Source organism: Microtus pennsylvanicus, chromosome 15, assembly GCF_037038515.1.
Source record: "Microtus pennsylvanicus isolate mMicPen1 chromosome 15, mMicPen1.hap1, whole genome shotgun sequence".
Taxonomy (NCBI): Eukaryota; Metazoa; Chordata; class Mammalia; order Rodentia; family Cricetidae; genus Microtus; species Microtus pennsylvanicus.
The window spans coordinates 29,908,818-29,936,386 of NC_134593.1; the positions used below are offsets into that span (position 1 = coordinate 29,908,818).

The 27,569-nt window shown below is 53.8% G+C and overlaps 2 protein-coding genes across 8 annotated transcripts in view; both read right to left on the bottom strand.

The window, feature by feature from the left end:
- Dmtn (dematin actin binding protein) overlaps positions 1–18,878 on the bottom strand; it is a 32,828-nt gene extending 13,950 nt beyond the window's left edge. For 2 of the 6 annotated variants that reach the window (XR_012907903.1, XM_075949041.1), the window contains exons 1-3: positions 10,347–10,488; positions 702–871; positions 427–501 (exon numbers count right to left, since the gene is read on the bottom strand). Coding sequence is in view for 1 of the 6 variants with exons in the window: in XM_075949041.1 (XP_075805156.1) it covers positions 427–501; positions 702–719 (93 nt within the window). In the remaining 5 variants the exon portion in view is untranslated. Of the gene's footprint in view, positions 1–426; positions 502–701; positions 872–10,346; positions 10,489–10,609; positions 10,762–12,428; positions 12,551–18,749 lie in introns of those variants that run through there. The other 4 variants (XR_012907902.1, XR_012907904.1, XR_012907906.1 and 1 more) reach the window with 4 other exon arrangements.
- A 785-nt stretch (positions 18,879–19,663) lies between these two features.
- Fgf17 (fibroblast growth factor 17) lies at positions 19,664–24,701 on the bottom strand. Of its 2 annotated transcripts, none has more exons than XM_075949628.1 (5): positions 24,667–24,701; positions 24,470–24,506; positions 21,701–21,845; positions 21,337–21,443; positions 19,664–19,957 (listed from the first exon to the last, which is right to left on the bottom strand). In XM_075949628.1, the coding sequence occupies exons 1-5, from the start codon at positions 24,699–24,701 to the stop codon at positions 19,664–19,666; spliced, it is 618 nt and encodes a 205-aa protein (XP_075805743.1). The 2 variants fall into 2 exon arrangements, with proteins under 2 accessions (XP_075805743.1, XP_075805742.1); XM_075949627.1 differs by having other exon boundaries at positions 21,701–21,878.
- Between the last annotated feature and the right edge of the window lie 2,868 nt (positions 24,702–27,569).

The following is a 27,569-nucleotide window of genomic DNA, read 5'->3' on the forward strand; positions in this document are numbered from 1 at the left end:
TGAGTTAACTGCTCCATTATATTCCCTTTAAGGATCTAGGATGAGCGCTTAATTTTGAGACAGCATCTCATCTAGTCAAGGCTCTCAGTAGCTGCAATTGGCCTTGAACTTCCTTAACCTCTTGTTTTCACTTCCCAAATTCTGGAACAATGGGCTTGCCTCACCGAGCTCCTCTCTAGATCGTCCCTTTTAAAAAAAAAAAAATTTTTTTTTTTTGCCTTTGAGGCCTTTTGCAACTAGACCAGCCCTTTCCAGCTAGGAACCTTCCGCAGGGATGTCTGGGGTCTTTGCACCTGCAAGAGTTCACAGGACCTCTCTCCATGTGGCGGGGGTAGAGGGGAGGTCAGGAGAAACAAACAGGGGTTAAGTGGGTCCCGCCCCTCCCTCCTCCCAGCTGAGGTGCAGGTGGGCAACAGAAGTACTCACCACAATGCTGGAGGGAGAGCCCGGCACACTGGAGTCTCTGGAGGAGCTGACGCTCCCCGGGGAGGTAAGAGGTTGCTGGAGAGAGCGAGAAGGTGGCGGAGTGGGCATGTGCGTGGGTGCGAGGGTGTGGGCGTGGGTCTTGCCCTAGACCTCAGGATGGGGGTGGGGGAACCCAGCGTGCTGTGCGGAGGTGGCCACCAGGTGGCGCGGGCGACTCCCGAGCGGGCCCGGGAGGGCAGCGGTCCCCACCCGGAGCCGGGGTGCAGCCCGCTCACCTTCTGCAGACGTTCCATGCGGCAGCCACTGGCCGGCCACTCCCTCGGAGGCCGGCGCGCACGCGGAAAGAACAGACGTCAGGCTCGGCCTGGCTCCTGCAGTGAGGGCGTCGCAGCGAACTGTGGTTTACTCATCCCTTGGGCTTCTCCAGGCTGCTGACCGCGGGTAGCTGGAAGGACAGTGAGATGCGGGCGGTGAGGACGTTAGGCTGCCAGGTTCCGTAGAGCTGGGCTCAGCACCATAGAGTTGTGTGTGCGTGTGGCCAGGCAGCAGCTACGTGGATCGGCTGCACTTGTTTTTTAAGCCATTGTTCTCTGGCTCCAGAGGAAATGACGGCAGGGGTCAGCTGGCATCCCAGGATGGACTGGCTTCTATATCCCCAAGCCTGTCACCCCTGCCCTGCCCTGCTCTTGCCTGGGCGAGCTCCCAGGCTGTGCTGGCTCCTCCCACTCCAGCCACTGGTGCCACTCCCTGCCATTTGCTCAGCCACCTCTTCATCCCCCCCCCCCCCCAAGGTTATCAAGGAGACAGACTCATTAGTTAAGACTGGAAGCATTGGGAGCCAGAGGCCCAAGTAAAAAAACGCACGGGGGTCGAGTAGAATGGGGAAGCCATGGCCATGCCTAACCTGGTCTGGTGCTGGACCTCAGAAGCTGGCCCACTTAGACTTTTCTTTACTCCCTTCAGCCAGGTAGACTCCTGTGCAGACACAGCAAAATACCTCAGGGGCCTGGACCACATCTTTGCTGCCCCAAGGTGCCCAGAACGTTCTCAGGGTCTGCCACACTGTTCCACGAATGCCAAGTTGGATCCCCTTTCACAGGCTGTCTGATCCTAGGAACTTTAGCCAGTCTGTGTACTAGTGACAATAGCCCATGGGCTCTCCTCCTTGATCACTCCCTCGGCTATCCGCCTTTCCCCTTCTCCCAACACTGGCCCTGGAAGGCACAGAGGGAAAGGAAGAGATAATGTGTGGTTTCAAGCAGAGCCTTTCAAGCCAGGACGCCTGGGCTTAAGAAGTAACTACTACTTGGTGCGGTCTTGGGTAAGTCATTTGCACTTTGCACATGCTTACATCCTAGCACTTGGGAGGCTGAGGCAGGAGGATTGCTTTGAATTACATGCCAGCACAGGTTCCATAAGTGCCTAGGTTACACAGTGAGTTCCAAGCAGCTTGAATTATAGTGTGGGACCCTGTCTAAAACAGCAACAAAACGAGGGATGGTAATAGTTTCTTGTCGTAGACTTCTCTGGGAAGTTTCCAGGATTTGTTTATTTCTGTGTGTATGGGTGTTTTGCCAGCATGTTTGTCTGTGCACCACATGCATAAACTGGTGTCCGTGGAGGCCAGAAGAGGGTATCAGATCCCCAGGAACTGGATTTGCAAATCAGTGGCCGTGTGAGTGTTAGGAACCAAACACGGGTCCTCTGAAATGGCAGCCAATGCTCTTAACTACCGAGCCATCTCTCCAGGACCAGAGAAGTATGTAAATTTGGGTGTACTTAGTGTGTAGAACATGGTCTACTCCACACAGAGGGCCAGCTATTAATATTATTTCTATCTCCCCAGGGATTAGTGAATTTAGGGGGCTTTTCTGTAGCCAATTATGAAAGAATGAGGTCACTGGTTTGTTCTCTCTTTGGGGGTGAAGCTCTGTCCTCTTAACTCTCTCTCTCTCTCCACCCAGGGCTTCCTTGCATAGCTTTGGCTACCCTCAAACTCTCAATTCTTCTTCTTAGGCCCAGGCTCCCAGATGCTGGGATTCGAGGCCTGGACCATCGGGCCTGGCTCTCCCAGTCTTTTCTGCCCGTGCTTCGTCTCAACATTCTGCTGTCCACATGTCACCGAAACAGTCAGCAGCCCTTACCCGACACCTACTTCCCTCTGTCCACCTCTCTGCCTCCCGCATGCCACTCATCCTCCCAGGTGCACGTGAAAGACGCTGCCATCCTGTTCCGTGCCTGCTGCTAGTGCTAACCCCCTTCTGAACAGTGACGTCACAGGGAAGGTGGTATTTAAGCACTGGCTGCTGTGCTGCCTAGCGTGTGGTGCTTTGCTCCCCGAAGTGAGCAGGTTGCTAAGGGCCACAGGGCAGCTTCAGTAGCAGAAGCTACTGTCATTGTGAACACTTGCATGTTACTTGCAGGATACTATGCATGTGCCTGAGATGCTAGACACTGAATTGTGTGCGCCCTCCTACTGTGCCACAGGCTTTGCCTTCTTTGCTTCATTCTTTGTTTTGAGACAGGGCCTCAATCAGTTACTCAGGCTGGTTTTGAACTACTCTGTAATCCAGGAAGGCCTTTTCCTGCTTCAGCTTTCAAGTAGCTGTGCTGGGTATCATATGCTAGATACAGGTCACACAGAGATTCTTCTAATTCATCTTACAACAGCCTTGCATTTCACAGGCTAGGAAACCAAGGCTTGGGTTGGCATGATTCAGGATGCTCACCCAGGGATGGGTCTTTTTTGGGGGGGTTGGAGACAGTGTTTCTCTGTGTAACAGTCCTGATGCCCTGGAACTCACTGAGACTAGGCTGGCCTCGAACTCACAGAGATCCTTCTGTCTCTGCCTCTGCCTCCCTAGTCCTGGGATTAAAGGTGTGTGACACCACCACCCGGCTCATGCAAGACTTTTTAGAATTCTAGACCCATGCCAGGCAGTGGTGGCCCCTTTAATCCCAGCACTTGGCAGGTAGATCTCTGTGAGTTTGAGGCCATCCTGGTTTACAGTGTAAGTCCAGGACAGCCAGGACTGTTACACAAAAAATCCTGTCTCAAAAAAGGAAAAAAAAATTCTAGGGGGCTGGAGAGATGGCTCAGAGGTTAAGAGCACTGCCTGCTCTTCCAAAGGTCCTGAGTTCAATTCCCAGCAACCACATGGTGGCTCACAACCATCTGTATGGGGTCTGGTGCCCTCTTCTGGCCTGCAGGCATATACACAGACAGAATATTGTATAAATATAAAAAAAAAAATTCTAGAACCAAAGGCTGTTGTGGTGCCCCATGCCTTAAGTCAGCACTCAAGACACAGAGACAGGCAGATCTCTGAGTGTGAGACCAGCCTACTTAACAAAATGAGTTCCAAGGCAGCCAGGGTTACACAGGAAAACACTGACTTGAAAAGTAAACGAAACCAAAAAGAATTCTAGAATCTGGGCATCTCCGTCAGGTACGCAGGAGGAATCTGGTGTTTGTGGTGACTGGAGTCTTGTTCTAGAGCGTCACCCTCTTCCAGCCTTCTCAGTGCTGACTTTGGGATGCTTAAACCAGGTCTCTGATGAGCAAGATGCATTCTGGTATACACTTAAGGACTGTCAGCTCAAGCCGGGCAGTGGTGGCACACGCCTGTAATCCTAATACTTGGGAGGCAAAGACAAGCAGATCTCTGTGAGTTTGAAGCCAGCCTGGTCTACAAAACAAGTTCCAGGACAGTCCACAGAGAAACCCTGTCTGGAAAAACAAACAAAAAAGAGATATCAACTCTCTCCCACTAGGCTCTGGTTTTTACTTTATCAGTAGCTATTGTCATAAGGTCTGTGCCTGTGGCTCAGCCCAAGAGGTGAGTGCTTGTCCATCCACCTGCCCATCTACACCTAGTGGTAGATCTGCTACTGACTTATCCACCTACCCACCCACTTTGGAGCATCTTATCTTCCCCGCTGAACACAGTACTAAGCTCTGTGCTGAGCCTCACGGAGAACATGAGGATGAAAAGAACTGGTACAGGCTCCTCCAGGGAGAGGACACGCCCACAGATAATTTCTACACTAAGTGGAGAGTCACACACCCCAGATAAGGCAGTGGGCTGCAGGTAATCAAGAGAGAGGTGTCTGTGGGAGAATGGAGAAGTTTCTCAGAAGAGGTACTTGTAGGAGGCCTGAGAGAAATGCTTCTCAATCTTCGTAATGCCGTAACCCCTTAACACAGTCCCTCATGTTGTGATGACCCCCCCCCCCCCAGCCATGAAGTTACTTCCGTTGCTACATAATAACTGTAATTTGCTACTGTTACGAATTGTAATGCAAATACCTGATATGTAGGCTGGTCTTAGGCAGCTCCTGTGAAAGGGTCGTTTGACCCCCAAAAAACTCACAACCCACACAGGTTGGAACTACCGGCTTAAAGGTGGTCACTTTGAGGTCATACAAAAATTGGGAAGAGGAGTTGTTAGTTTGTCTGATGGTTGTTTACAGACAGGGTTTCACTCTGTAGCCCAGGTTGGCCTGGACCTCACAGCCCAGGATGTGGTCTAGGATGGCCTCTAACTCTGTAAACCTTCTAGCTTTAGTGTCCTAAATGCGGAGATTACAAGAGTGGACCACTGCCACCAATCCCAGCTTTTAAAACGAAGGTGTTTTGTTTTGAGACAAAGGATCTGCCTGCCTTTGTCTCCTGAGCACTGGGATTAAAGGTGGGCGCCACCACCTCAGCAAAAAAGAGGATTCTTAAGATAAAAAGGCACAAGCAAAGGTGGGGATATGGGGACACACTGGGTCAGTCTGGGGACAGCAGATATGACTGGATTATAGCACTCAGGGATGAGAGCCATTTGAGATGGGAGTCTGATTTTCTGCGGCTGACAACCATATCACAGAGGGTTAAGAACTTTGAAGCCAAGACGTGACACGATCTCCACAGTGCTTGTGACAAATGAATCAGGCTACAGACAGAAGCAGTGTTTCATGAGGAGATGGGCGAGGGCCGGATTTAGACGTGGGGCTCAGAACAGGAGCAAGCAATGTGGAGAAATGCTAAAAGCAGCGAGGGGGTGCAGGACAGGGGTCCTCTAGGCAGATCAGGTACTGACTCACAGAGGAGGGGTGGGGTGGAGGGAAGGGTCCATTTCTGACAGGGCAGCTGGTGGATGGGCAGCTGGTGGACAGGCGGGCACTGCAGAACACAGGAGCCTCTGGAGGCCCCAGGCTGGAAAGAGTGGCCTGGGGACTGTTAGCCTAGAGCAGTGGTTCTCAGCCTTCCTAATGCTGTGACCCTTTAATACAGTTCCTCCTGTTGTGGTGACCCCCCCCCCCACACTGCTGCTTCATAACTGTGATTTTACTACTGTTATGAGTCATAATGTAAATGTCTGTGCTTTCTGATGGTTGTAGGTGACCCCCATGAAAGGGTCGTTCAACCACAAGGGGGTCATAACCCGCAGGTTGAGAGCCACCTGCCAAAAGGTAGGTGTCTGAACATGAAAGGGAAAGAAAGTCAAAACAGCATCCCAGGGCCCACTCTGGGGAGTGAAGGCAGAGGGTCTCACACTCCACAGGAAGTTTAAGGGCGGGGAAGGAGAGCAAAGAGTGAGAATGCCAGGAAAGTCGGAAGCCATCACTGGGGAGGAAGCAGGAGGCTCCCGGGGAAGTGGCAGAAGGCTGTATGCACAGGGCTGGAGTCTGTGCAGGGCTCTAGCGAAGGGGCTTTGAAGAAGGGAAGCTCTGGGCTTGTGGCTGCAGTAGAGAGGTGGGGGGGGGGGTCTGAGTGGGAGGATGGGAGAGTGGTGGGCCGAGGACAGGCTCTGGTGAAAGCACATGCTTCTCAGAAAGAAGGGGAAAGGGCAAGAGGTTGGGTAATGAGAGACCAGGGCATTTGGAGGGAGTCACTCAGAGACTCCTATTTTTCCAGGGAAGTGAGGGGAGTCACCTGCAGGGGCATCAGGAGGGGACCCTCTGGAGAGCACACAGGACTAAGCACATATGGGAAGAATGACGTCCTAGCGCCCCCAATACCAGGTGTGAGGTGCATTATGGAGTGGCTGCCAATCAGAGTGCTGAGAGTAGGAAAGCAAGGGGTCCCAGGGGATGTGGCCAGACAGGAGACCCACAGTCACGTGTGTACAGACACCCTAGCCCCCCCGCCCCCGCCCCACAGCCCAACACTCAGGAGCATGGCTTTGAGCTGATGGGTAGACTTATACTAGTGGGTGTTTACAGACTGTGTTATGTGTGGCTCTGGGCCCTGCACTTCACAGTCCTGCATTTCATCCTCACCCTGACATCCTAGCCCCGTGAACTGACTATGACCTCAGGTTCATCGAAGAAGAAACAGACTTCAGCAAGTACTGGGTCAAGGACACACTTAAGCCCACTGACCGCAAGACCACTGCATGCAAAACTTCAGCCTGAGTTTCTGAGCTCCTCTGTCCCTTCCCCCTTCCAGGCCCTTTGCAGCACTGGGGTGCCTTCCCTGCTCCATCAGGGTCCTGCATCCCTTGGTGTCAGAGCACACAGATCAGCAACTTTTGGGGACATGCTAATGGCAGAGCTTTACCTCTGTGGGGACATTTGCATTTGAATGAAGGTTTTGGTGGTGGGTGTTTCATAGTTTTTTTTTTGGCAAGAGCTCTCTAGCTGTTTAACTTTATCAGGGATGACCTTGAACTTCTCCACCTCAAGACGAGGGAACCAGGGGCACTGCAAGGCCTGGCTTAACATGATGCTGGAGATCAATCCAGGGGCTTCATGCATGCTAGGCACTCTGCTAAGCGCCATACAATCCTAGGCTGTAAGGTTCTTACTGGGGACATTTTAGGCTGTCAGAAGGCCAGCAGGGGGAAAATGTTTTAAGTGGAAGATGAGAAAATAAAGAAAATAGGAGTGGGAAGGGAGGAGGTGTGTGAGTCGGAGGTGGTGGCTGATTTTTCAGCTTCTGCCAAGTCGCACTGCACAGGCATCTGCCTACAGCACCCACGTGGAGTCCCCTCACCCAAGCCAATGCCTCACTTTGCGTCCTCTAGGCCTGATCCCTTTCCCATCCTTAGGCACAGTCCTGTTCTCTTCAGTAGTCCTGTAACCTCCGTGGGCACAGACGGAAAGGGCAGGCTGCAGCAGGAAGGGAGGGAGGAGGGAAGGGAAGGGAGGTAGAGCACCGCGGAGGAAGCTAGTCCAGGTGTCGGAAGACACCCTTCAACCTCTCAGGCTCAGGTCAATAGCCAGCAGGCTCCCCATCCTCCCATCTCAGCCCCACCCACCTTCAGCTGGGCGCCCCAGCCTTATCTGAGCCACCAGCCAGGCCCCACCTCAAACCACCCACCCTCTCATCTCCATGGCAACCAGAGCTTTGGAGCTCCACAGGATGTGGGTGATAAGACTTGCCCAAATTTTCACCCACCTATCCCAGGGCTTTTGTCTTAGACAGGGAGGAATCGAGATTAAGACCCCACTGGACTTGTAGAAATGAAGGTTCACAGGCGGACAGATCCACCGCCGCAGGTGGGCTCTGGTCCAGCCTTTGCTTTCATCCTAATCCAGGTACTACTTTCTCTGTGCGGATACCTGTGCTGGGGGTATTCATATAGCCTGGACTCGACACATTGGTATTCTGCTCACTTTGAGATAAGGACAAAAAGAGCTGAGAGATGAACCCCCCAAGGCCACCCAAAGGAAGCTGGAATTCCACCAGGGCTGTGTTTAAGCCAAAGGAAGTTCCTGTTCTTTCCAATGCATCCCCCAAAATCCTGTTTTGATATGAACTTGGGCCTCTCTGCCTCTCACCTCACCTATAGAGCAGGAACTGAGAGTCAAGGATTGGATGAGATGGTAGGATCTGGCCCTGGAGCATTTGGGATCATGGAGCCGTGTTGGAGAAGACCACAGACAGGAAGGAACAAGTAAACCAAGTCAGCCATGTGGGCTAGGTCAGGCGGGTGGGAGGTCTGACCTCTGTTTCAGTCAGTGACTCTGTCTCTCTTCCTGTCTTTCCTTTTCCTTCTTCATCTTTTCTCCTTCTCTCTCTTTGCTTTCCACTCTCTCTTCCTCTCCCCCCTCGCAGCCCCACCTCCACAGTTGCTGTGGTAACAACTCAATGCCAGAAATAAAGACAGGCTCCAGCTAGGTCACCAGTTCCCAAAACAGCATCCTAGGGTGGGAGAAGGGCGGTGTAGCCAGCAGGGCAGGGACCAGGCGCACTACAATGAATGTGTGTATTGTAGGGCGGGGTGGAGATACAGGACAGCAGGCTTTGGGCCTGCTTAGGGCTCACCAAAGGCCAAGTCTTTAGGCCAAGCTTACCCCTGACCTTTTCTCAAGCGGGCAAAGCTCTGTTACTTCCTCTTCTCTCATGCAATTTTTTCTTAACCTTTTCCTATGGCTTTGGACGGCTGCTCCTATAACCCGCACTGTGTGACACCTGTCACACTGAACAAGATCAGGGAGCCACAAGGAGTAGATTACAAAGTCTATTGGTTCCAGGGCCTGCCCCACCCTCTCAGTAAGAACAGCCCAGCCTCACAGTGCCCCCTCTTCCTTTGACCTCACAACTATGTCTGGATTCCCTCGACTTTACCTAGGTTCTCTCTTAACTGGGTCGGCAGGCCATTTCTGTACACTTCCTTCAGAAGAGGTAAGTTCCTCCTTCCTAGGCCCCTCAGTCCCTCAGGCTTGGTCCCAACATGTTTCTGCTCTGGCCAGACCTGAGTACCTGGGGTACAGCTGATTCAACAGATCTGGAGGGGAGTGGTGGTAGAAACACCCACCCTAAATCCAGCTTTCAGAATTCAGGAGAGGTCCCTGTTCCACTCTCCCCACACAAGAGTGCTGAAAGACTTCCGTAGACGTTGCTCACCCAACCTCAGAAAGGCCAGACCCACAGGAGCATACAGACAGAAGAGCCCTGTGCCCAGCACGCGGTTGCTGAGTGAACTCCTGCACACGGGTGCACACAGGGACTCTGCAGCCCTCCTTGCCAGAGCTCTCGCCCACTCTCCCTGCCAGGACCCCCCCCCACACACATGACACATGGTGCCCAGGACACCTACCTGCACCCGCCCACTGATCCTCCCCTTGGCATCAGTTATGCTGGTGTGGTTTGCTGAACCCATCGCTGTGCTGAGCACGTGGACCCCAAGACTCACAGTGCCCTCACCTGACCCACCCCCTGGGGGCTTCCCCACATCTTCCACTCCCAGGGCACCACCACTGCCTTTCTTCTCTTAGACCCGCAACAACCTGGCAACCAGTCCCCTGGGACGAGATACACAGGTGCGCCTGCCCGGTAAAGGGGTTTGGTGTGTCTGGTGTTGGAAAAGGAAAAGCCTTTAGGACCCGAACGCCTACTGGATCTGTTCAGCACCCAGTCCCCGTCCACCCCTACCCCCAGTACACTAGCAGCTAGCTGGAGAGCCAGGTGAGAACCGCAGTCACACCCTACCACACAGCCTCATTCTTCAGTCGAGTCCCCACCCAACCTGGCCAGCCTCAGGTAGGAGGGGCTCCAGGCTGTAAACCGGCAGCGTTGGGCCCCTCGCTGATCGCTTGGCACTCGGGAGGGCACCTGACCCGGTGGGAGGGAGGCTGGCAAGGATTCCTTGCATCATGAGCAAAGAGATAAATAATAGCGCCCTCCAACGACCCCACCCCTTGAAATTTTGGCCAGATTAAGCTAGGTAGGCAGGGTGGGGGACTCAGGAAACAGATGTTGGGGGGTCGCATGCACTCTTTGCATGACAATACTTTAGATCCTTCTCCCCCAAATAAAGGAGGGGGTTTGATCAGAAACACAGCCAAGCTCCTGTCTAGCCACTGAGGCCCATTCTCCCACTGATCAAGAGTCCAAAGCTGATCCTCTACTAGCATCCTTGCTGCTACCCAAAGCCATGCCTCAAAGCCAGAAAGAAAGAGAGACAGGGGACCCTGCCACCTACCTCCTCCCAGACAGTGGGGCCCAGGCTCTCCAGAAGCCCCCAGAGGCAAAAGGCCTAGGCCCTGGTCCACGGGTGGCCGCGTTTTCTCCGGAATCTAGGTAGGAGGCGGCTCTTCCAGGAACCCAGCCGCGCTTTAGTGAAGCACAAATAACAGGAAGAAAGCCGGCTTAGGGTGGGTGGGGTGGGAGTCGGCGAAGGAGGGGAGCTGGTCTCAGCTCAGTGGTCTGATCTCCCTTCTGAACCCCCGCCCGCTTCACCCGTACCCTGCTGCTCTCGCAAGCCACCAGCTTGGGTTCCCGACGCCGGGGAGTCCGCGTCTGGTGTCTGGTGGGCGGGCAGGACGGGCGGTCGCTGGGCGGGCGGGCCCTTCCCTTCCCCACCAACAACTGATAGTGGCCGGCCCCAGGGTGTGTGTGTGTGTTTGGGTGTGTTGCTGGTCCAGTCCTCCTCAGCTGCTTCTGCAGCTGATCCTTTTGAAACAAGGGGCGCATTAGCCGGCATCATGACGAAGCAGAATTGGCTGCGCTGCCTTTTCCACCTTTCCCATACCCGGGCTCTGCCATATCCACACCCCACAATCCCTCCAACAGATACTGATAACTGAGGGGAGCTCGCCAGGCGCCTGCACCTCAAACCCCATTCATAGTGCTCCACCACCTTCCAGAAGCAGCTGAGGCTCTGTGAGGGTCCCCACCTCTGGGATGGGGGAAACAACAGGGGTACCAGAATTGATCATCCAAGGATTAACCCTCTCCTGAGGGGGATGAATCCAGGTTATGACTACATAAGATTGACATTGGATTTTCAGTAACCTTGATCTCCTGAGAATTGCAGTAGGGGCCAGTGGATAGAATGAAGGACCTGGCTTCTCCCCAGGGAAGATGTTTTTGAAGAGGAAGCTTCCTAACAGATGGCACCCATTCCAGCACAGAGGTATGCCTTTCCTCGCTGGCAAAACGTCAGCCACTCCAGGCTTTGGGGTACATCGGACACCTCGACACTGACCCCCTATTAGCATTGACTGGCCTCATCCCCACCTCCATGTCTGCAGCAGACTTGCCTACCTAGGCAGCCTTGCGTTGCCCTGGTAACTGCTGCCCACAGCCGGTCAGTTGATGGTATCAGCAGCTACTGGGGCAAAGCTAGGATCTGGAGAGGGGACTCTGGGGTTTCTGAGTGGAAAAATCTCAGGGGGAGGGGCGTGAAGGAGACAGGTAAGAATATGGCTCCAGTGTCCTTTTTTTCAAAGAGACGAGGACTGGAGGGGACAGAAAGGGAGGGGTGTATTGGATTAGCGGGAGAAGAGAGGACTGTAACCTGAGGGTGGCTCGGACAGAAGGAGAAATGACAGAGGCAGGTAGCTGTGTGGCTGAGAAAGGGGGAAGAAGGGCAGGAACCCTGGCTTAGCTGCCTGGGTGCAGTCAGGGCGGGTCCTGTGGAAGGTAGAGGAAAACCAAAATCAAACAAACAAACAAAACCCAACAAACCCTGGGGTCGGGGAGGGACATCCAATCCACAGAAGCAGGGAGAAAAGGCCAGGAGAGCTGCATGGGGTATACCTTTAATGTGCAGGAAGCGGGGCACAGCCTTGGAGGAGGAGCTACCAGGCTTTTTCATAGCTAGTCCGGGGCCTCTACCTCGCCTCTCATGGTTTGTCCCTTCAACCCCACCCTTGTAGCCCAGAGTCTGGGTCTGAAAGAGTGGGAGGGAGGGGAGGCCCTCCTCCTAAGCATTATCCATCCCTCTGGGAGACCAGGTACCCAGGGCTCTGACACTCAGCCCTTCAGACTCCTGACTCTGCTCCTGCCTAGCTTCCTTCTCCCTCAATTACCATCCCCTTCCAGACCCCACCCCAGGAGACATGTCTTCCAATACAAGGGTCTCCAGAGGTACGTTGTCAGAAAGGAGAGGTGTAGACAGGAGCCTAGAATGAGGTAGGCTAGGAGCCCTGGGTAGGAGGCAAAGATCCAGAAAGAGGGGAGTCCCTTTCTGATGGAAGCCAGCCTATGGGTAGGGGGAAATGGGGAAGAGTCCAGGGAAAAGGCCAGGAGGAGGGGAACATGAGGGGAGGGTTCTCAGTACCTTCAAGGGCCTGGGGCGTGGGGCAGGAACACGGCAGCCTCTGCGGTGACATACACCTCCATCCCTTAGCGCATCTCCTCTCCGCCTCCCGTTGCCAAGACAACCTCCTGGCAGCCCAGGCCCAGCTCAGCAGCGATGGGAGGGGGAGGAGAAACACTGACTCCTATTGCTTCTTCCTCAGGGGGAGAGGGAGGGGGCCTGCAGAGCCTATAATCCTGGGGCTGTGCCCCCAGCCATACCCCTAGCAAGTGTGCTCTCCCCCCACCCCCCCTCCACCCTCTGTAAGCCAGGATTGGTTCCAGGATTGGCCTGGAGGGAACCATAATTCAGGGCCAGACAACAGGCTGGTTGGAAGGATGACGGCCCTGTTCCAGGCAGCCCATGGAGTAGGTGGGGAAAGGTAACAAGGACAAGGGATTCAACAGCCTTGGTGCTGAGGGATCACACCAAGAAGGTCACTGGTTGGACTGGTCCTGTGGCCATGGGCTCTGCCTCTCTCTCCCTTTGACCTAGACAAAAGTCAGAGTCCCAGACAGCCTCTTCTAGTCCCTCAAGGCCCAAATCCACTCCCGCAACACATCAGTCACGTGGTACTTGGGAACGTCGTTCCCGCCCCCCCCCCCCCCCCCCCCCGCCTCCCCCATCCACCAGACACCTTAGGCAGAAATAGTCTAGGGTCCAATCAGCCCTGGAGCCAAAGGGTCCACAGAGTTAGGGCTCCCTCTATCGACCTGAGGTTGTCAAGGTCATCTCTTGCTAGGAGGGATCTTGGTGTGTCTGTGTGTGTCTCTGTGTGTGTGTCTGTGTGTAGTGGGGGGATGGGTGCATGCTGATGGTGGAGGTTAGCCAGGCCAGGAGACCTCCTCTCCCTTGCCAGTCTCTATCTCCACTCTGCTCATCTCTGTCCTGCCCCATCTGTGGAGAACAGGGTCCCCTCCAGCCCCAGCCTGGGAAGGCCCAGTTGATCTGAGGTTCCTCCTCCATCCTTTTCCCTTTGTATCATGTAAATTCTCTTCCCCGGGAGCTGGCAATGCTGACCCCATGTGCCAGTTGACTCTGGTCCTAGGTGGGCTTCTCCCATACCCTCAACCCAACCCAGCAGGTGAGGAGGCCTCCCTCAGACAGGGCCAACGTACCTCCTGAAGCTCACAGGCCTTGTGAGTAGGGCATCCACAATCCCAGTAGAGGGTGGAGGCTCTTGCCTCTCTTAGAAAGAGGGTTCCAGGCCCAGACACCTACGTCTGGGCTACTTTCTCCAGAAAGGTCACTGGTGCTGGACTTCCTGAGAGGACTGTGGCCGAAGCAGCAGCTTCTCTGCTCATGTCTCACTCCAGTGCCCAGGCCCCACCCCGTGCACTGACCTGTTGGGGGGCGGGTAACACATAGGGTGCCCTATGCTGTCTAAATATTAACTCCTAGAAATGTTGAGCCGGGGCACCTGGACACATGGGGAGGAAGGAGAGAGGACAAAGATCCAGGCCAGAGGAAGAAAAGGAGTATGAAAGCCAAAAGTAGCCGTTTTAGGATGAGTATGCTATCATGTCTGCAATCCTGACACTTGGAGGCCGAGATGGAACTGCTGTGAATTTGAGGCCAGCCCAGGCTACACAGCATTATTAAATATATATATTTAATATATACATATATATGAGAGAAACAAATATTATAAAGTGACTGTTGCTGGGTAGTGCCTTTAACCCCAGCATGCCAAAGGCAGAGGCAGGCAGATCTCTGTGACTTCGAGGTCAGCCTGATTTAGAGAGCGATTTCCAGGACAGCTAGACTACACAGAGAAACCTTGTTTCAAAAGCAACAACAATTCTATACCCCAGCTCTCTTTGCATGGTGTATCTATCTTTCTTTCACCAGCCGCGGTCGCTCTTTTTCAGCAGAGATTAGAAGCCACTACCCCTTCCTTCTAGAAACCAGACTCTTAACCTCTAAGACCGCAGAGCCTCAGCCACCAGCCCCCCGGACCTGTCACTCCCTTCTCAAAGTCCTTTGTGGTCTCTTCCTCGCCACAGCACCAAAACCAGCTTTCATACTTTGATGGAACATTCTAGCTAATTCTCCATGGACGCTCGCAGCTCCAGTCACACTGGACCTTGGCAAGGAAGGGGACCTTGTACTGAGGCTCTGCAGAGATCCAGACTGCAGGACTCAACGGGGTGACGAGTGAGGATAATTTTCATAGCCCATACCTGCACGTTGCCAGGCATATCTCTAGGGCTTAGTACATTCCAGTTCCTGATTTCCAAACTTTTATCCTTCTGAGACTTCATCGCCCAGCCTCAAGGGTACAGCAGCTCTTCTTAAGTTTCCTAAGTGCTGGTGTTACGGCCATGAGGATGGTCCCAGCTTTATCTTCGAAACTTCTTATCTACTCTTTTGGGATATCTATTTTTTTTAAAAAAAGACTTTCATTATATAAGTAGCCCAGGATGGCCTAGAACTTGAAACTTCCTGCCTCGATTCTCTGGTTCCCAAGTGATAGGATTACAGGCCTGAGCCACAACACCTGGGTGCCTTCTTATCTTCATTTTAGGAAGGAGAAAGAATTAAAAAAAAAAATCTCAATGAAAGAGCCGTGCCTTTATGGGTTAATCCCTGCAATTAAAATTTAAGTGCCCCAAAGCTCCATATTCTCCAACATTAATTAACTGGAGGATCCTCACGGTGCTTCAGTACCAAAGGGAGGAAATGAATGCTTAATTCAAAGTGACTGCTCAGGACCCCTTCTTCCCCAAGGACACCTGAGGGCTCTGGCTTCCCATCCTGCCTGCATCATGAGGGCCAGGAACACAGCGCTGGGGCAGAGCCCGAGGAGAGCACACCAGTGGCAAAGCTTTCAGAGCTGAGAGGTGGGAACGGGGTGGTGCTGGTGGCTCATCCCAGCTCCTGGGAGGCTGAGCTAGGACAGATGGCTGCTCCAAGTTTGAAGTTAGCCTGGGCTACATAGTGAGTTCTAGACCAGTGTGCACTGTAGGGTCAAACCAAGTCTCATGAGACTATGTATGTATGAATGTGGGTATGAAGACAATAGACCAGTGTCAACCTCTGGTCTCTTATACACACTCACCACACACATACACACATATCATACACACACACACACACACACACACACACACACACACACACACACACACACACCAGGGGCTGGAAAGATGGCTGAGCAGATGGCTCAGTATCTAAGAGCACTTGCTGTTCTTTCAAAAGACCCAAGTTCAGTTCCCAGCACCCATCTCAAGTGATCCACAGCTGCCCATGACTCCAGCTTCAGAGTATCTATTCCCTACTTCTATTCTCTGAAGTCACTAGGCACGTATGTGGTACACAGACATACATGCAGACAAAACACCCATGCACATAAAATAAGAACAAAATTTTATTAAAAACAAACAAACAAACAAACAAAAACCCAACAGGACCAGTGAAACCGTTTGGCAGGCAAAGGCACTTGCTGTACAAGTCTGATGACCTGAGCTTGGTAGCTGGACCCCACATAAAGGTGGAGGGAGAGAACCAACTCCACTTGTCCTCTGTCCTTTACATGGATGTCGTGGCAAGGGTGTCACACACATACTGTGTACACACACAAACAACAAACTAAGCAAAATAGAGGGGGTGTGATTAGTGTGGAGGGGCGAGTGTTGTATGATATTTTGATTGCGTTTTGACAATAAAGCTTGCTTTGTGTCAGGGGGCAGAGCTAGCCACTAGCTGACCGAAATTAGCCATAGATGTTTTGGAGGACTGAGGGCAGATAGGAGTATTTGACTCCTATAAACTCCTATTGATAAAGAATAATTAGATAAACGCATCAGGCAAGTATCCTTGTTTTGCTAGTGTCTGTAAGGCTGGACAGGGGATTTGTTAATGATGGCCCTCGCAGACCTGTGTGTTTGGAAATTAGTGGATGCATACAAGTGGGTGGGTAGGTAGAGCCTAGGGAGCCTTACCAGGGGTGCCTGCCCATGGCTTCCAAGGACAATACTCAGGAGGGAAACCCATAGAGGGGCTTAGAGAGGTTTATTGCTATTTTTTTTTTATTTTATGTGCATTGCTATTTTGCCTGTATGTATGTCTGTGTGAGGGTTTCAGATCTTGGAGTTACAGACAGTTGTTAGCTGCCATGTAGGTCCTGGGAATTGAACCTGGGTCCTCTGGAAAAACAGTCAGTGCTCTTAACTGCTAAGCCATCTCTTCAGCCCCCCCTTAGAGAAGTTTCTATGGGAACAGGGCAGTGAAGCCAGGGAGATTAGCTTACTATAGTCCAAGGCTGAGGACTGGAGGATGATTCTGGCTTGGTAACTGGGAGGCCCCTGGCCACTGGCATCCAAGGGGCATTGCTGGACAATGGGACTTAAAATAGAAGCAGCCATGTGGTATCTGAACTAGATGGACATCATTCCTGACTTCCTTGCACCAGCTCCTTTGGAGTTTAGTGGACAGATGGTGAAGGGGCAAGACAGAGCAAAAGAGATTGATGTGGAGGATATTCTCAGAATATGGTAGTACTACATCACACAGGATTGGAGGCCGCTCCCTGTGGCTTCCCTCCACCTTCTCTCCCTGGATGGGTTCATCTTGCCCTCTCTAGCAAGAGACTATTGTCAGGAATCTGCTTAGGAATCATCAGAAGCAGCCAGGGCTGCTAAAGTCTCTATGTGGGTCTGAAATTGTTGGGAAGTCCCTTCCCTACCACACACCCTTTATGCCCCTCCAACAAGTTATCACCGGAGATCAATTCCTTTTGAACCCATGCATTTTATTTACTTATTTATCTTCGACAGGGTCTCATGTAGTCCAGGCAAGAACTCAATCTTCTTGCCTTAGCTTCCGGAAGGCTAGGATTACTGGGGTATGTCAGTATGCTTGGCTCTGGCTTCGGCATTGTAGAGTTTCCATGTTAACCTTGTCCAGAAGTCTCTGGTTTATGAAACTCTACCTAGGGTAAGGAGCCTGCCGGCTAACAGGTGTGGTGAGGAGTGGGTTTTCAGCCCAGCCAGGGATGGGCTGGATTGAAGGCTCTCTGAGATGCCCCTTGGCTTCCGGTTCATCCCTGCCCTCCAAAAGCTGTCCTTTCTCTTTGGCATACTCTGTCCCTGCCTGCCAGGCCTCACCTCAAAAAGCAAGAAAGGAAACAGTGAGGGCTTTCTGGAGCTGGCCCCGAGAGGCTTGTCTGTGCTGGGGAGGTCAAAGAGGGAGGGAGGGGCCGAGAAAGGCCTGAGAAGAAAGCCGAGGCCAGACAAAGGGCCCAGTCCACCTTTGAAGCTGCCTCTAACCCAAGAGGGAGGGTGAGGGGTGGGCCAAGGCCCGGCTGGAGAGGCAGTCTAGAGTCTTAAGAATGTCTCAGATTCCTGCGATAATCAGAGAGATCAGAGCCCCCCTCCTTCTCAAAGTCCTCCCAGCCCCCCAAAGCCCCAATACTCCACACCTTGGGGGCCCCAACTCTTTGTCCTCAAGTAATTGCTGGGTGTTGCCTCAGTTTTAAAGTCCCATTGAACTCGCCAGTTATCAGCTGCAGCCCCAGACCACCCGCCCTACACACACCCCAGAAAACTACCCCCAGCGCGTCCGGCGGTCTTCACTGGGATTAAGGCTCTTTGTGATAGGGGGACAGAAAAAAAGCAACCTGGTGAAAAGCAATTATGACGAACTGGAAGGAGAATGTCAATCCTAGGCCTGCGGGACCTCCCTCTTGGCTCTTGTCGGCTCCACCTTCTAAATGGCCCCGGGGTTGGGGGGTTAGGCCCTGTTCCAGCTCTGAGTTGGTTCTGTCTGCCGCAGCCCACCTCTGGTTCAGACTAAACCAGGCCCCGGCCCTACAACTTCTGTTCGGGACTTTTTGAAGTAATTTCTTGGGAGAAGTGGCAAGAAGGTTAGCTTTCAATCTTTTCCATTTCTCTTCATAATTATTCCCCCCCCCCAACATTTTCTTAAAGGGGGGAAACTGAGGCTGAAGATTCCAGGAGCAGAAAGGAGAAAGGAGAGGAGGGTCCCAGACACAATAACCTCCCCCTTGACAAGATTAAAAACCAGCGCACCGTAGGAGAGGCGGTTTTACGGCTTCCACCCTCGCCCCCCCCCCCCCGCACACCTGGAAGCCTCTGGGAAAGCCCACCCCAGAAGCTCGGTGGGGGCTGGGCGCCCTCCCCCTCCACTCCCAGCCTGCGACCGCCTCTAATTGAGGCTTGCCCTCAGGTGTGGCCCCCGCCTCCGCCCCCAGTGGGGACCGAGGAGAACAAGGGGACACATTCTCCCCCCCCACCCGCTTCCGCTCGTCCCAGACCTCCTCCCCCTCCCAGCCCTGCTCACCGGAAAAAAGCAATCTTGCTCCCCGCGAGGTGACTTCTGGCGTCCCCGGGCCGCGCTCCTGCTACCACCTCCCCCCTCCCCCGGGCCTGGGCCCCACAGGACGCCTGTCCCGGCCAGCGGCCGCTCAGGGAGGCGCCTAGGGGTTGGGTTTTCTTCTCTCCTACAGGTAGCAGGGACGCGTCGCCTGAGCCTGGACATCGGAACGCGCGGAGGGAGGGGCCGCCAGTCCCCCGGGCCTGGGCCTCCCGGCACCGCACAGCGGGACGCGCAGGCTGCAGCACCTGTGTGCCCGGGTGCCCATCTTTCCCAGCTAGCGCCTGGCTTCTCGGTGCCGCCAGCACCAGACACTTTGCGGTTGAGTTCTGTGGTCTGATTGCCCACCTTTCTTCAGCGGACCCGGTTGCAGGAAAATGGTTTTATTCTGGGGCTTGGGATGGGAAGGCAAGCCTGGGGCGAGAAATAGGAAGAGTGGCTGGCATTGATTTCTCTCTTGTGTTTCTGGAAACAAAACCAAAAGTCCTTTCCTACTGTCTGGTCAGAAGTTTTGGATATTTGGTTCAAACTGAGCGAGATTCTGGGAGCAAGATTTGAATAGTTTTCTGCAAGACCAGTAATCTGCTGACCTGCCCACTTGTTTAAGGCAGTCGCTGGGAGGCAGGCATTTTAGGTCGGGGAAGACCCTACTTTGTCTAGAATCTGCTCCTGGCCTCAAAAGAGCCTGTACCAGAGTGTGGTGCCCACCCTGGGGTACACAAGTGCTGTTTCTTCCCAGCTGGGAATCAGATGCCCTCTGGGTCCTTTGGGGGTCTGGCTCCCCACCTTCCACCCCAGCCCCCATCTTTGGATGAGTTAGAGAAGAGAAAGAAGGCTGCCGAGGGGCATCTACCCGACACTGCTCACTATGGCCTCCCTAACTACGTTTGGGGCTGGGGCCTCCGAGTACGCTTGGTCCTGCGGGTGGGGGCCGAACCCACGAACTCGAACTGCTTCTGCCTGTCCGCGTGGTTGGGGAAAGGCAGCTGGCCCTGGTAGAGGCGTTTGATGAAGTGGGCCTCGCGCTGGTTCTGGCGGCTTCGGGAGGCCTGGCGCGGCCGGCCCTGCCGAGTGAAAGCCATGAACCAGCCCTCGTGCCGAGCGTTCTGGAAGGCTGTGTAGTTGTTCTCCAGCACGATCTCGGTGAACACGCAGTCTTTGCTCTTCCCACTCGGCTATGGAAGAAAGAAGCAGAGGAGGGGAGGTTGTCCACTCACCCTGGCTGAGTTGTTCGCCTGTGGGTCTATTTGTGTAGGAGCCACGTGGGAGCAAGAAGCCATTTGTGCCCCCCAGGAAACTGTCTGGGGAGATGGGCGCCTCTGCTAGTGAGGCAGCTGTGAGCAGTGTGCACAGGCTGCTGTTTAAATCATTCGGCATTTATGTCCCTTGAGGAAGTGCTAAGAAAGCATTGAATCTGTTTCTTCAAATGCTCAAGATCAGGGTAGTATGCAATTCAGGGCTGGGGGTGGGGTGGGGGCGCGGACATGGCTCTTGAGGATTCCATGCTCTCTGGGTGAACTGTTACAGGGTGGAGAGATGGGTCAGAAAGAGCCGGTGGGACACCTGACCCCACATGCCTTGCCTTCTTACAGGTGAGAAGAGAGAGGATGCCTGGTGAGAACCAGTCAGAGCTGGAAGTCAAGACCAGGCAATTCTGTGTACCCACAGTGCTTTTTGCGGCTTTACCAGTAAGTGTATCTTGCCGGTCACATCCATGGACGCCACTGACCTTAGGAGAACTTCTACCATACGTGAATGCCCCCCGACTTGCAACCCTTATCATGGTTTAGCCCCCTACATGGGCTGCCACTCCAGCACATCACATACAACATCATATAGTGGATAGATCCTTCCTGACTGCTGCTGGGGAAATAGTCCCTACATCAGCACTGGTTCCCTGTGGAGGGGGGAGGGGGCTGGAGAGAAGGCTCAGTGGTGAAGATCACTGGGTGCTCTTCCAGAGGACCTGTTTTGATTCCTTGTACCCACATGAAGGCTGAAAAGCGCAACTCCAGTTCTAAGGGATCAGACACCTTCTTTTGGATGCTGTAAGCATGTGCCGCATAAACATCCATGCAGGCAAACACCCACACACTTAAGAGAAAAATAAATATCTTAAAAAATTAGTAGAGATCTGAAGGGATGGCCGAGTGGTTAAGAGCACTGGCTGTTCCAGCAGAGGACCTGGGTCCAGTTCCCAGCACCCATATGGCAGGCGGCTCACAACCATGTGTATCTCCGATTATCTGATCCCTTCTTACCTCCATAGGCACCAGGCACACATGTGGTACACAGACATGCATGCAGATAAACACTCATACACATAAAATAAAAATACGTAAATCTGTAGAAAGATTAAAAAATTAAAGATTGGGGACAGGGTGGTTGTCAAGAAAATAAGACCTCATTCTGTCGAGCAGAACCTCCCTCTCCCCCTTTAACCAGGTGGGCTAGGTCATTGGCAAGAGGGAGGTTCATCTCTGCGACCTTGCCTGCCCTTACTCCAGTATGGGAGACTCATCTGTCTGCCGCCCTGTGTGCCGGTTCTCCTCACCTTCCCAATCAGCTTGCCCCTCTTGTTCATACAGATGTACTTCTCGCTCTCCGCCCCCTTGATGCGGACCCGGCTGCCAAATGTATCGGTCTCCACGATGAGCTTGGCTATGGTGAGGAAAAGGAAGAAAGGCCTTTGTCTATTGGCTGTTGGCTCACAGACTGTGCAAGGGTTACCCCACCCCCCCAAGCAGTCTGCCCTTTAGAGTCGGACCAAAGGGATGGTGTACAATCAGGCTTGAAGGACCAAGAGGCTTCCTCTACCCACCCACCATACCTCAAAACCCTTAACCGGGGAGCTGGGAAGAAAGCAGGAGGCCAGGCTGGGCGGGGTATAAGTGGTCTGGGCAAGGGTTAGGTCTTACCGAACTTGTTGCCGTCCTCGGCGGTGGCGGAGATGCGACGCCCGGTGACCTGCACGTGCTTGCCGCTGGTTCGGCTGTAGAGCTGGTACTCACGGATTTGCCGCCGGCTCAGCTGGTCGGTCATGGCGCCCTGGTCCCTCACGTACTGGTTAAAATTAGGAGACGGGTGATTCTCCCCCTTTGCGGTTACCAAGGGAAAAATAGTGTCAATTTGCTTTGGGTGACACCACCATTGGTCCATCTGGGGAGAGGGGTAAAGAGGTAAGTGAAGTGGGGCTGGCCCTGGGCCCTGCAGTGTAGGTGACAAGAGGAAGAGTGTCTGTATCCATGATCGTCCCGGGATGTTGCAGGAGCCAGCTGTGGCTTTTGGGGATTCGTGGCTGGTAGTCTTGGGGAATCACAGTGAGACAGCATACATTCTCAGTCATAACAGGCTGCTAGAAGAAACCTAGGTTGTGTGTGTCCTGTCCCCATGTTCCATAGGACAGGTACATGGGACACATAACTCAAAACCAGACCTCCTTTCTCTTTCTCAGGGGTCTTGGTTCCATTAATCGGGACCACTAGATGCCCCCCATCCCACCCCACTAGCTTTGAAAAGTCCAAGAGCCAGCACGTCTGCACAGAGCAGATGTGTTAAATATGTGGGCTTTACTATTGGAGGGCATTTCTTGGCCCCTTAGGTTCATAGTGTCCTAGAGGATCTCCAGAGAGAGAGAGATACTTCTCTAGTGTAGGGGAGTAGGTAGAGGCAGCAGTAAAGGGGGTGCCAGTGACTGCTCTCCTGATTCCTTGCTGGCCTGGGGCAGTTTCCTAGGCATTCAGTGGCCTGCCTCCTTGGGTGGTAAAAGGGGCCATTTTGACCATACATCAAGTCAGTCCGGTGCCACATCTCCACCCTGGAGCTTGCCTTAGCCAGCCTTACCTGAGTGGGACAGCAGCATTACTTACTGCCCTGCTTCCTCCGAGGTGCCTTTGAGGGTGACTTGCCAGATGCTGGTTATAGCCTCACCTCAGCAGGAAACCTTTCCCTGTTCCTAATGCTCAGTGTAATTATCTCAGGCCTGATCCAAAGCAGAGCTAGGACCAGCTCTGTATGCATTAGGGGCTACTCTCTCTTCGATAGAGGGGTGGGGTGTATCAGGGTGGTGGTAGTGAAACCTTAACGTCACGGCCAAGGTATAACCTGCTCAGGGTTGACCCCTTCCAGTTCTTCTGTCTCCAGTTCCTAAAGGCCAAGAGTTGCCAGAACTCTGGGAGAATGGGAGCATCCTAGGGGACCAACCATGCATCCCACCCTAGAGAAACGTGAGGCTAACATCTGTGGTGGAGAATAGGCTGCTTAACCCTCCCAGGCCTCCCTGCCAGGGGTGGGTTCCTGTCTATCTCAGCCTTAGCCTTCTGGCCCAGGTTCAGGATGTCCGCCCCACTTGGCGGGCAGCCTTCTCCTGGCAGTCTCTTCCAGGTCAGGGGCAGATAGCAGCCCCCCCAAACCCCCTCCTCTCCTTGTCCCCCTTCAAGTCTTTCACAAAAGTAGCCCACGCCCTCCCCCACCCCCCACAGCCCACAGCCCACAAGTCCCTCTCCCACAGGACCTTGCCTGTTCCTTTCATGTCCCCGCTGTGGGGGGACCTCCCCTTCCACCACGGTAGACAGCTGCTTGTCAGACAGCCCCTCAAGCATGGCTGTGGTTCAGCCTGTTGCCCCCCCTCCCAGGGGGGTGAGGGGGCACTTCAAGGGGGAAAGGACAGCCTTGCCACCTTCCCTCAGTCCTGAATGGGGCCTCAGCCAGGCCATAAACGCCCAGGCCAGCAGCACCATTGTGCTAATTCCCTTTCCAGAACAGGTTGGACCCACCCCCAGCCCCCTCCCTGCCAGGCTGGGGGCTTTCTTCTTGCTCTCCCTAGATGTGTGAAGCAAAAGGGGGAAGGAAAAAGGGGGGTGTTGTCTCTCTCCCACCCCCCCACTGCTTCAAAGGCAGCCCCTTCCCACTCCAGAGAAAAGGCATTTACCTTAAAAAAAAAAAAAGTCCCCAGTGGATGGGAAGAGAAACAGGCCTCTGGCCTGGGAAAGCCAGGCTATCTCTCCCCAGAGCGGTTCTGGACCAGTGCATTTTAATAGCTGCATTTTTATGGGGGATCACAAAAAAGGAACTGTGCCTTGTCTCGGGCTGGGCTGGGGGCTTGGGGGTGGGAGGTGTGTGTGTGGGGAGTGTGGAGAGGTAAGCCCCGAATCCATCCCAAACAAACCCTTAGGCTTGACCTAGTAACTCTAGAGGCAATGGGTTTCCCTATCCGGTTAGATACTCCAACTGTGCCTGAGACCCCGGGCACCTATAGTCCAAGCATGTCGGGAAGAGTGGATGGTGGGTGAATGGACCAAACAAGTGGTTTCAAACCCAAACCCTTCAGGTACCTGCAGCACAATCCTCACCTGAGCAATGGCCTCACTGGCTTCTAACCGCCCCAGCGCTCTATCCCTCAAGTCTAAACAACACACTGCCCTTAACCATCCAGAAGTCCATCACAAAGGGATGGAGAAAGGGGAGACCCAGGGAAAGCCAGCAAGCAGGGTGGTTCGGAGGGCCCAAGAGGCAAACCTCAGTTTATCCACCATCCTGTTTGTCTTGCCAACCCACCTTCTAAACTGACCCTCCAAATCCCAGCACTTGCTGGGTTGGAAGAGGCCAGTCCTGCCTCCCCACCTCTGAGGTGAGGTGGGAAAGGTGTGGGGGGGGCGCGGGAGAGGGCGCTAGGCTGGGGTGCCTACCTGCGTTTGACAGCAGAGAATCAAGAGCTGCAAGCACCTGTTTGGGGAGACAATGCAGTGCCAGGTGTGAATACCCCAGGCACACCCGTCCCCCCACCTTTGTCTTGCCCCATCTGCCGGATGGTAGTCCCAGGGAGGTATAATTTTCCTGGGGCTGGAAATGGCAAAAGAACTCCAGTCGCAGGCAGCACACTTACAGAGTAAGGTTAGGCAGCAGGCGGGCGGCTCCCATCGCCGGAGAGACTTCTTGGGGCGGTTGCCCTTCTACCCCCCAAACTCAGGAGCGGATGTGGGCAGACGCCTGGGGTAGAGTCCCAGAGAAACCCAGGTCTCTCGGAGCCACAGGTTTTCGGGGATGAAAGGAGACGGAGGGAAGGAGGAAGCTAGCGGAGGGGAGTGCGGGGGAGGGGGGCGTAATTGGGAGACTGAGGTGCGAGGTGTCCACCTTCCGGGCCAGGGAGGCTGCGAAGCTGAGCTGGTCCGATTGGCGTACTCGCACCCTTGGGCTGCCAGCTTCGAGCGGGGGTCCCCGGGCGCAAAGGATGGAGCTGCGGGAGTGTCCTCTATCAGGAGGCTGGCCCCTGCGATCTCTTCTGATTTTTTCCTGACCCGCACGGACCTGCCGACCTCGGTGAAGTGCGGGGCGTGGGGCAGGCACAGGGAGGAAGGCGCCTTGCCCTCCCCCTCTCAGGGTCAGCCGCTCCCGCCCTCAGGTTTGATGCCCCAACCTCATCTCTAAGAATGAGCTGCAGGTACCGAGCTGGGGCTGGGGTCTCGAGTTCTGGCTCGGGGTGGGAATTCCCTGAAGCAGCCTTTAAAGGAGGAGCCTCCCTCCAGGGAGCAGGGGTGGGCTTGGCTTGAGAGACTGCTAGCTTGGCTTCTCTGCTGTCACCCCTTGCCACCAGGAAAGAGGGGTAAGGCTACGAACAGTGGGTGCAACAGGTTGGGGCCAGAGGTGGGGCATCAGGTGTAGCTAGGGGTCTTGGAAGGTCACAAAAACTGGTCTGAGACGGAGATCCCAAGAAGCGGGAGTCACTTTTGCCTGGGCCTGTGCAGTCTCCTGTGGAAAAATGGGACAGTCATTGGCGTACTGGAGGGCCAAATGAGAGGACAGTGAGCCAGTGTGGGAAGCTCTAAGACGTGGAAACCCCTTATTTGGGGGTTGAGACTCAGCCTTAGGCTCCCAGGTCCCATCTACAAGTGTCCCCTAGCAGTTGTCCGGGATGAAGTGCTCAGCAGTATGGACATACGACCCCTAGTCTCACGGAGCTGGGGTACCCAAGCCGATAGGAAACAGGCCCACAGGGAGGTAATTTGTTCAGAAAAAGCCAGCTGGTGATTGAAGGCGCTGCATTTCCAGAATCTAGTCTCTTTCTGTTCCCTGGAATTGTGACCTCATCCCCCAGGGTCCAACCTGCCAGAGGCCTTATTTTCACTATTGGGCTCAGAGACCTTACTGCCTGCCTTCCTTTCCTTTCCTTTCCTTCCTTCCTTCCTTCCTTCCTTCCTTCCTTCCTTCCTTCCTCTTTCTTTCTTTCTTTCTTTCTTTCTTTCTTTCTTTCTTTCTTTCTTTCTCTTTCTTTCTTTTTCCTTCCTTCCTTCCTTCCTTCCTTCCTTCCTTCCTTCCTTCCTTCCTTCCTTCCTTCCCTTTTCCTTTTTTTTTCTTTCTGAGACAGGGCCTCCCTAAGCAGCATCAGCTGGCCTGGAATTCACTGTGTAGACCAGGCTTACCGCCAGTTCACAGACACCTACCTGCCTCCTTCTCCCGTGTTGGGATTAAAGGTGTGCCCCACCGGATCTGACAGGCTTAACTGGATTGTAATGTGACAGACAGCTGAGGTTCTGAGAGCTGCTGACCAGTTCTCTCCTTACAGAAAGGTGGGTGGGTGGTGAACTGGAAGGAGGAGCGATCAGGGGCTGACAGCGGACCTGGCTGAATGAGCTCTGGCTCTGGCTCCCCAGAGTTCAGAGCAGCTAGGAGGTGGATTTATTTTTGCCATTGCCGACTGGAAAGGTGACATTCTCCCCCAGTTCCCTTCTCACCTCTCTGAGTTCTAGCAATCCACAAAGTGATCTGCGCTTCTGCTCCTCCTCTTCTCCCACCTCCCAAGCAAGCTAGAAGAGACTTTCTTTCCTCTGCTCCCCACCCAGGGGCTCAGTTCAGCTCTATCTGGCTGGGTCCCTTAGAGCTCCACTTTCTCTTCTGCAGACTCAAAATGCCTCTGCGGGGGGTCTGGGGGTATATTTGAAGAGGGTGGGAATTATCAGGGAGAGTCGAGGGATTTGGAATCAAATTTAAAGAAAATTAGAGCTGAGGTTGGCTGGGGATGTAGCTCAGTTGGTAGTAGGCTGGTCTAATGTTCATCAAGTTTTGGGTTCCATCCTTAGCACTGCTTCAACCAAGTGTGTTTGCACGCCTGCAATCCCAGTGCTCCAGAGGTTGAAAGCAGCTGGGGATCAGTTCAGGGTCATCAGCTTCCTTGGCTACACAGCAGGTCTGAGACCAGCCTGGGACGTGAAACCACATCTTAAAAAAAAAAAAAAGTCAGAGCTGGGTGTGGTGGTACACACACCTTTAGTTGGAGCACTCTCAAGGCAGAGGCAGGGGGATCTCCTGAGTATGAGGCCAGCCTGGTCTACAGAGCAAATTGCAGGACAGCCAGGACTACAAAGAGAAACCCTGTGTTCCAAAAATTAAAGGAAAAAAAAAAAGTCAAATCTAGAAGGTCAATGATACCTCATCTCTAACAGGATGTGTGGCTGGGTCAAGGGGCGAAGGACCCAGTGCCTAGCATGGTACAGTGCAGCAACACAGTCTGATGTTCTTAGAAGCAGCTCCAGCCTGCTCACCTCTCGGTCCCTGCGGGGCACCCCCCCCCCCATATGACCTCATTCTCACCCAGGCCCGCTCGCTCCCAGGCAGGGTGTTTAAAGGCCTCTCCTCCACCTGAATTCAGTCCAAGGCATCAGGTGGGCTGATGCTGAAGGGGTCAGGTACATGGAGGAGACAGCTAGAGATTTGGAATCCAACGGGTGTGGTGTCATCTGGAAGCAGAGGACAGACACAGGCCAGGGCATCAATACCCTGTGTTCTTGAGTT

Bases quoted from the DNA above. Each gene is read 5' to 3' on its own strand.
- Fgf17 (XM_075949627.1), bottom strand. From the start codon at position 24,701: ATGGGAGCCGCCCGCCTGCTGCCTAACCTTACTCT. The intron at 24,507-24,666 runs GTAAGTGTGCTG...CTCCCCAAACAG, and splicing joins CTGCTGCCTAACCTTACTCT to GTGCTTGCAGCTCTTGATTC. The intron at 19,958-21,336 runs GTGAGGAGAACC...TTTCTTCCATAG, and splicing joins GGGGCAAGCTGATTGGGAAG to CCGAGTGGGAAGAGCAAAGA.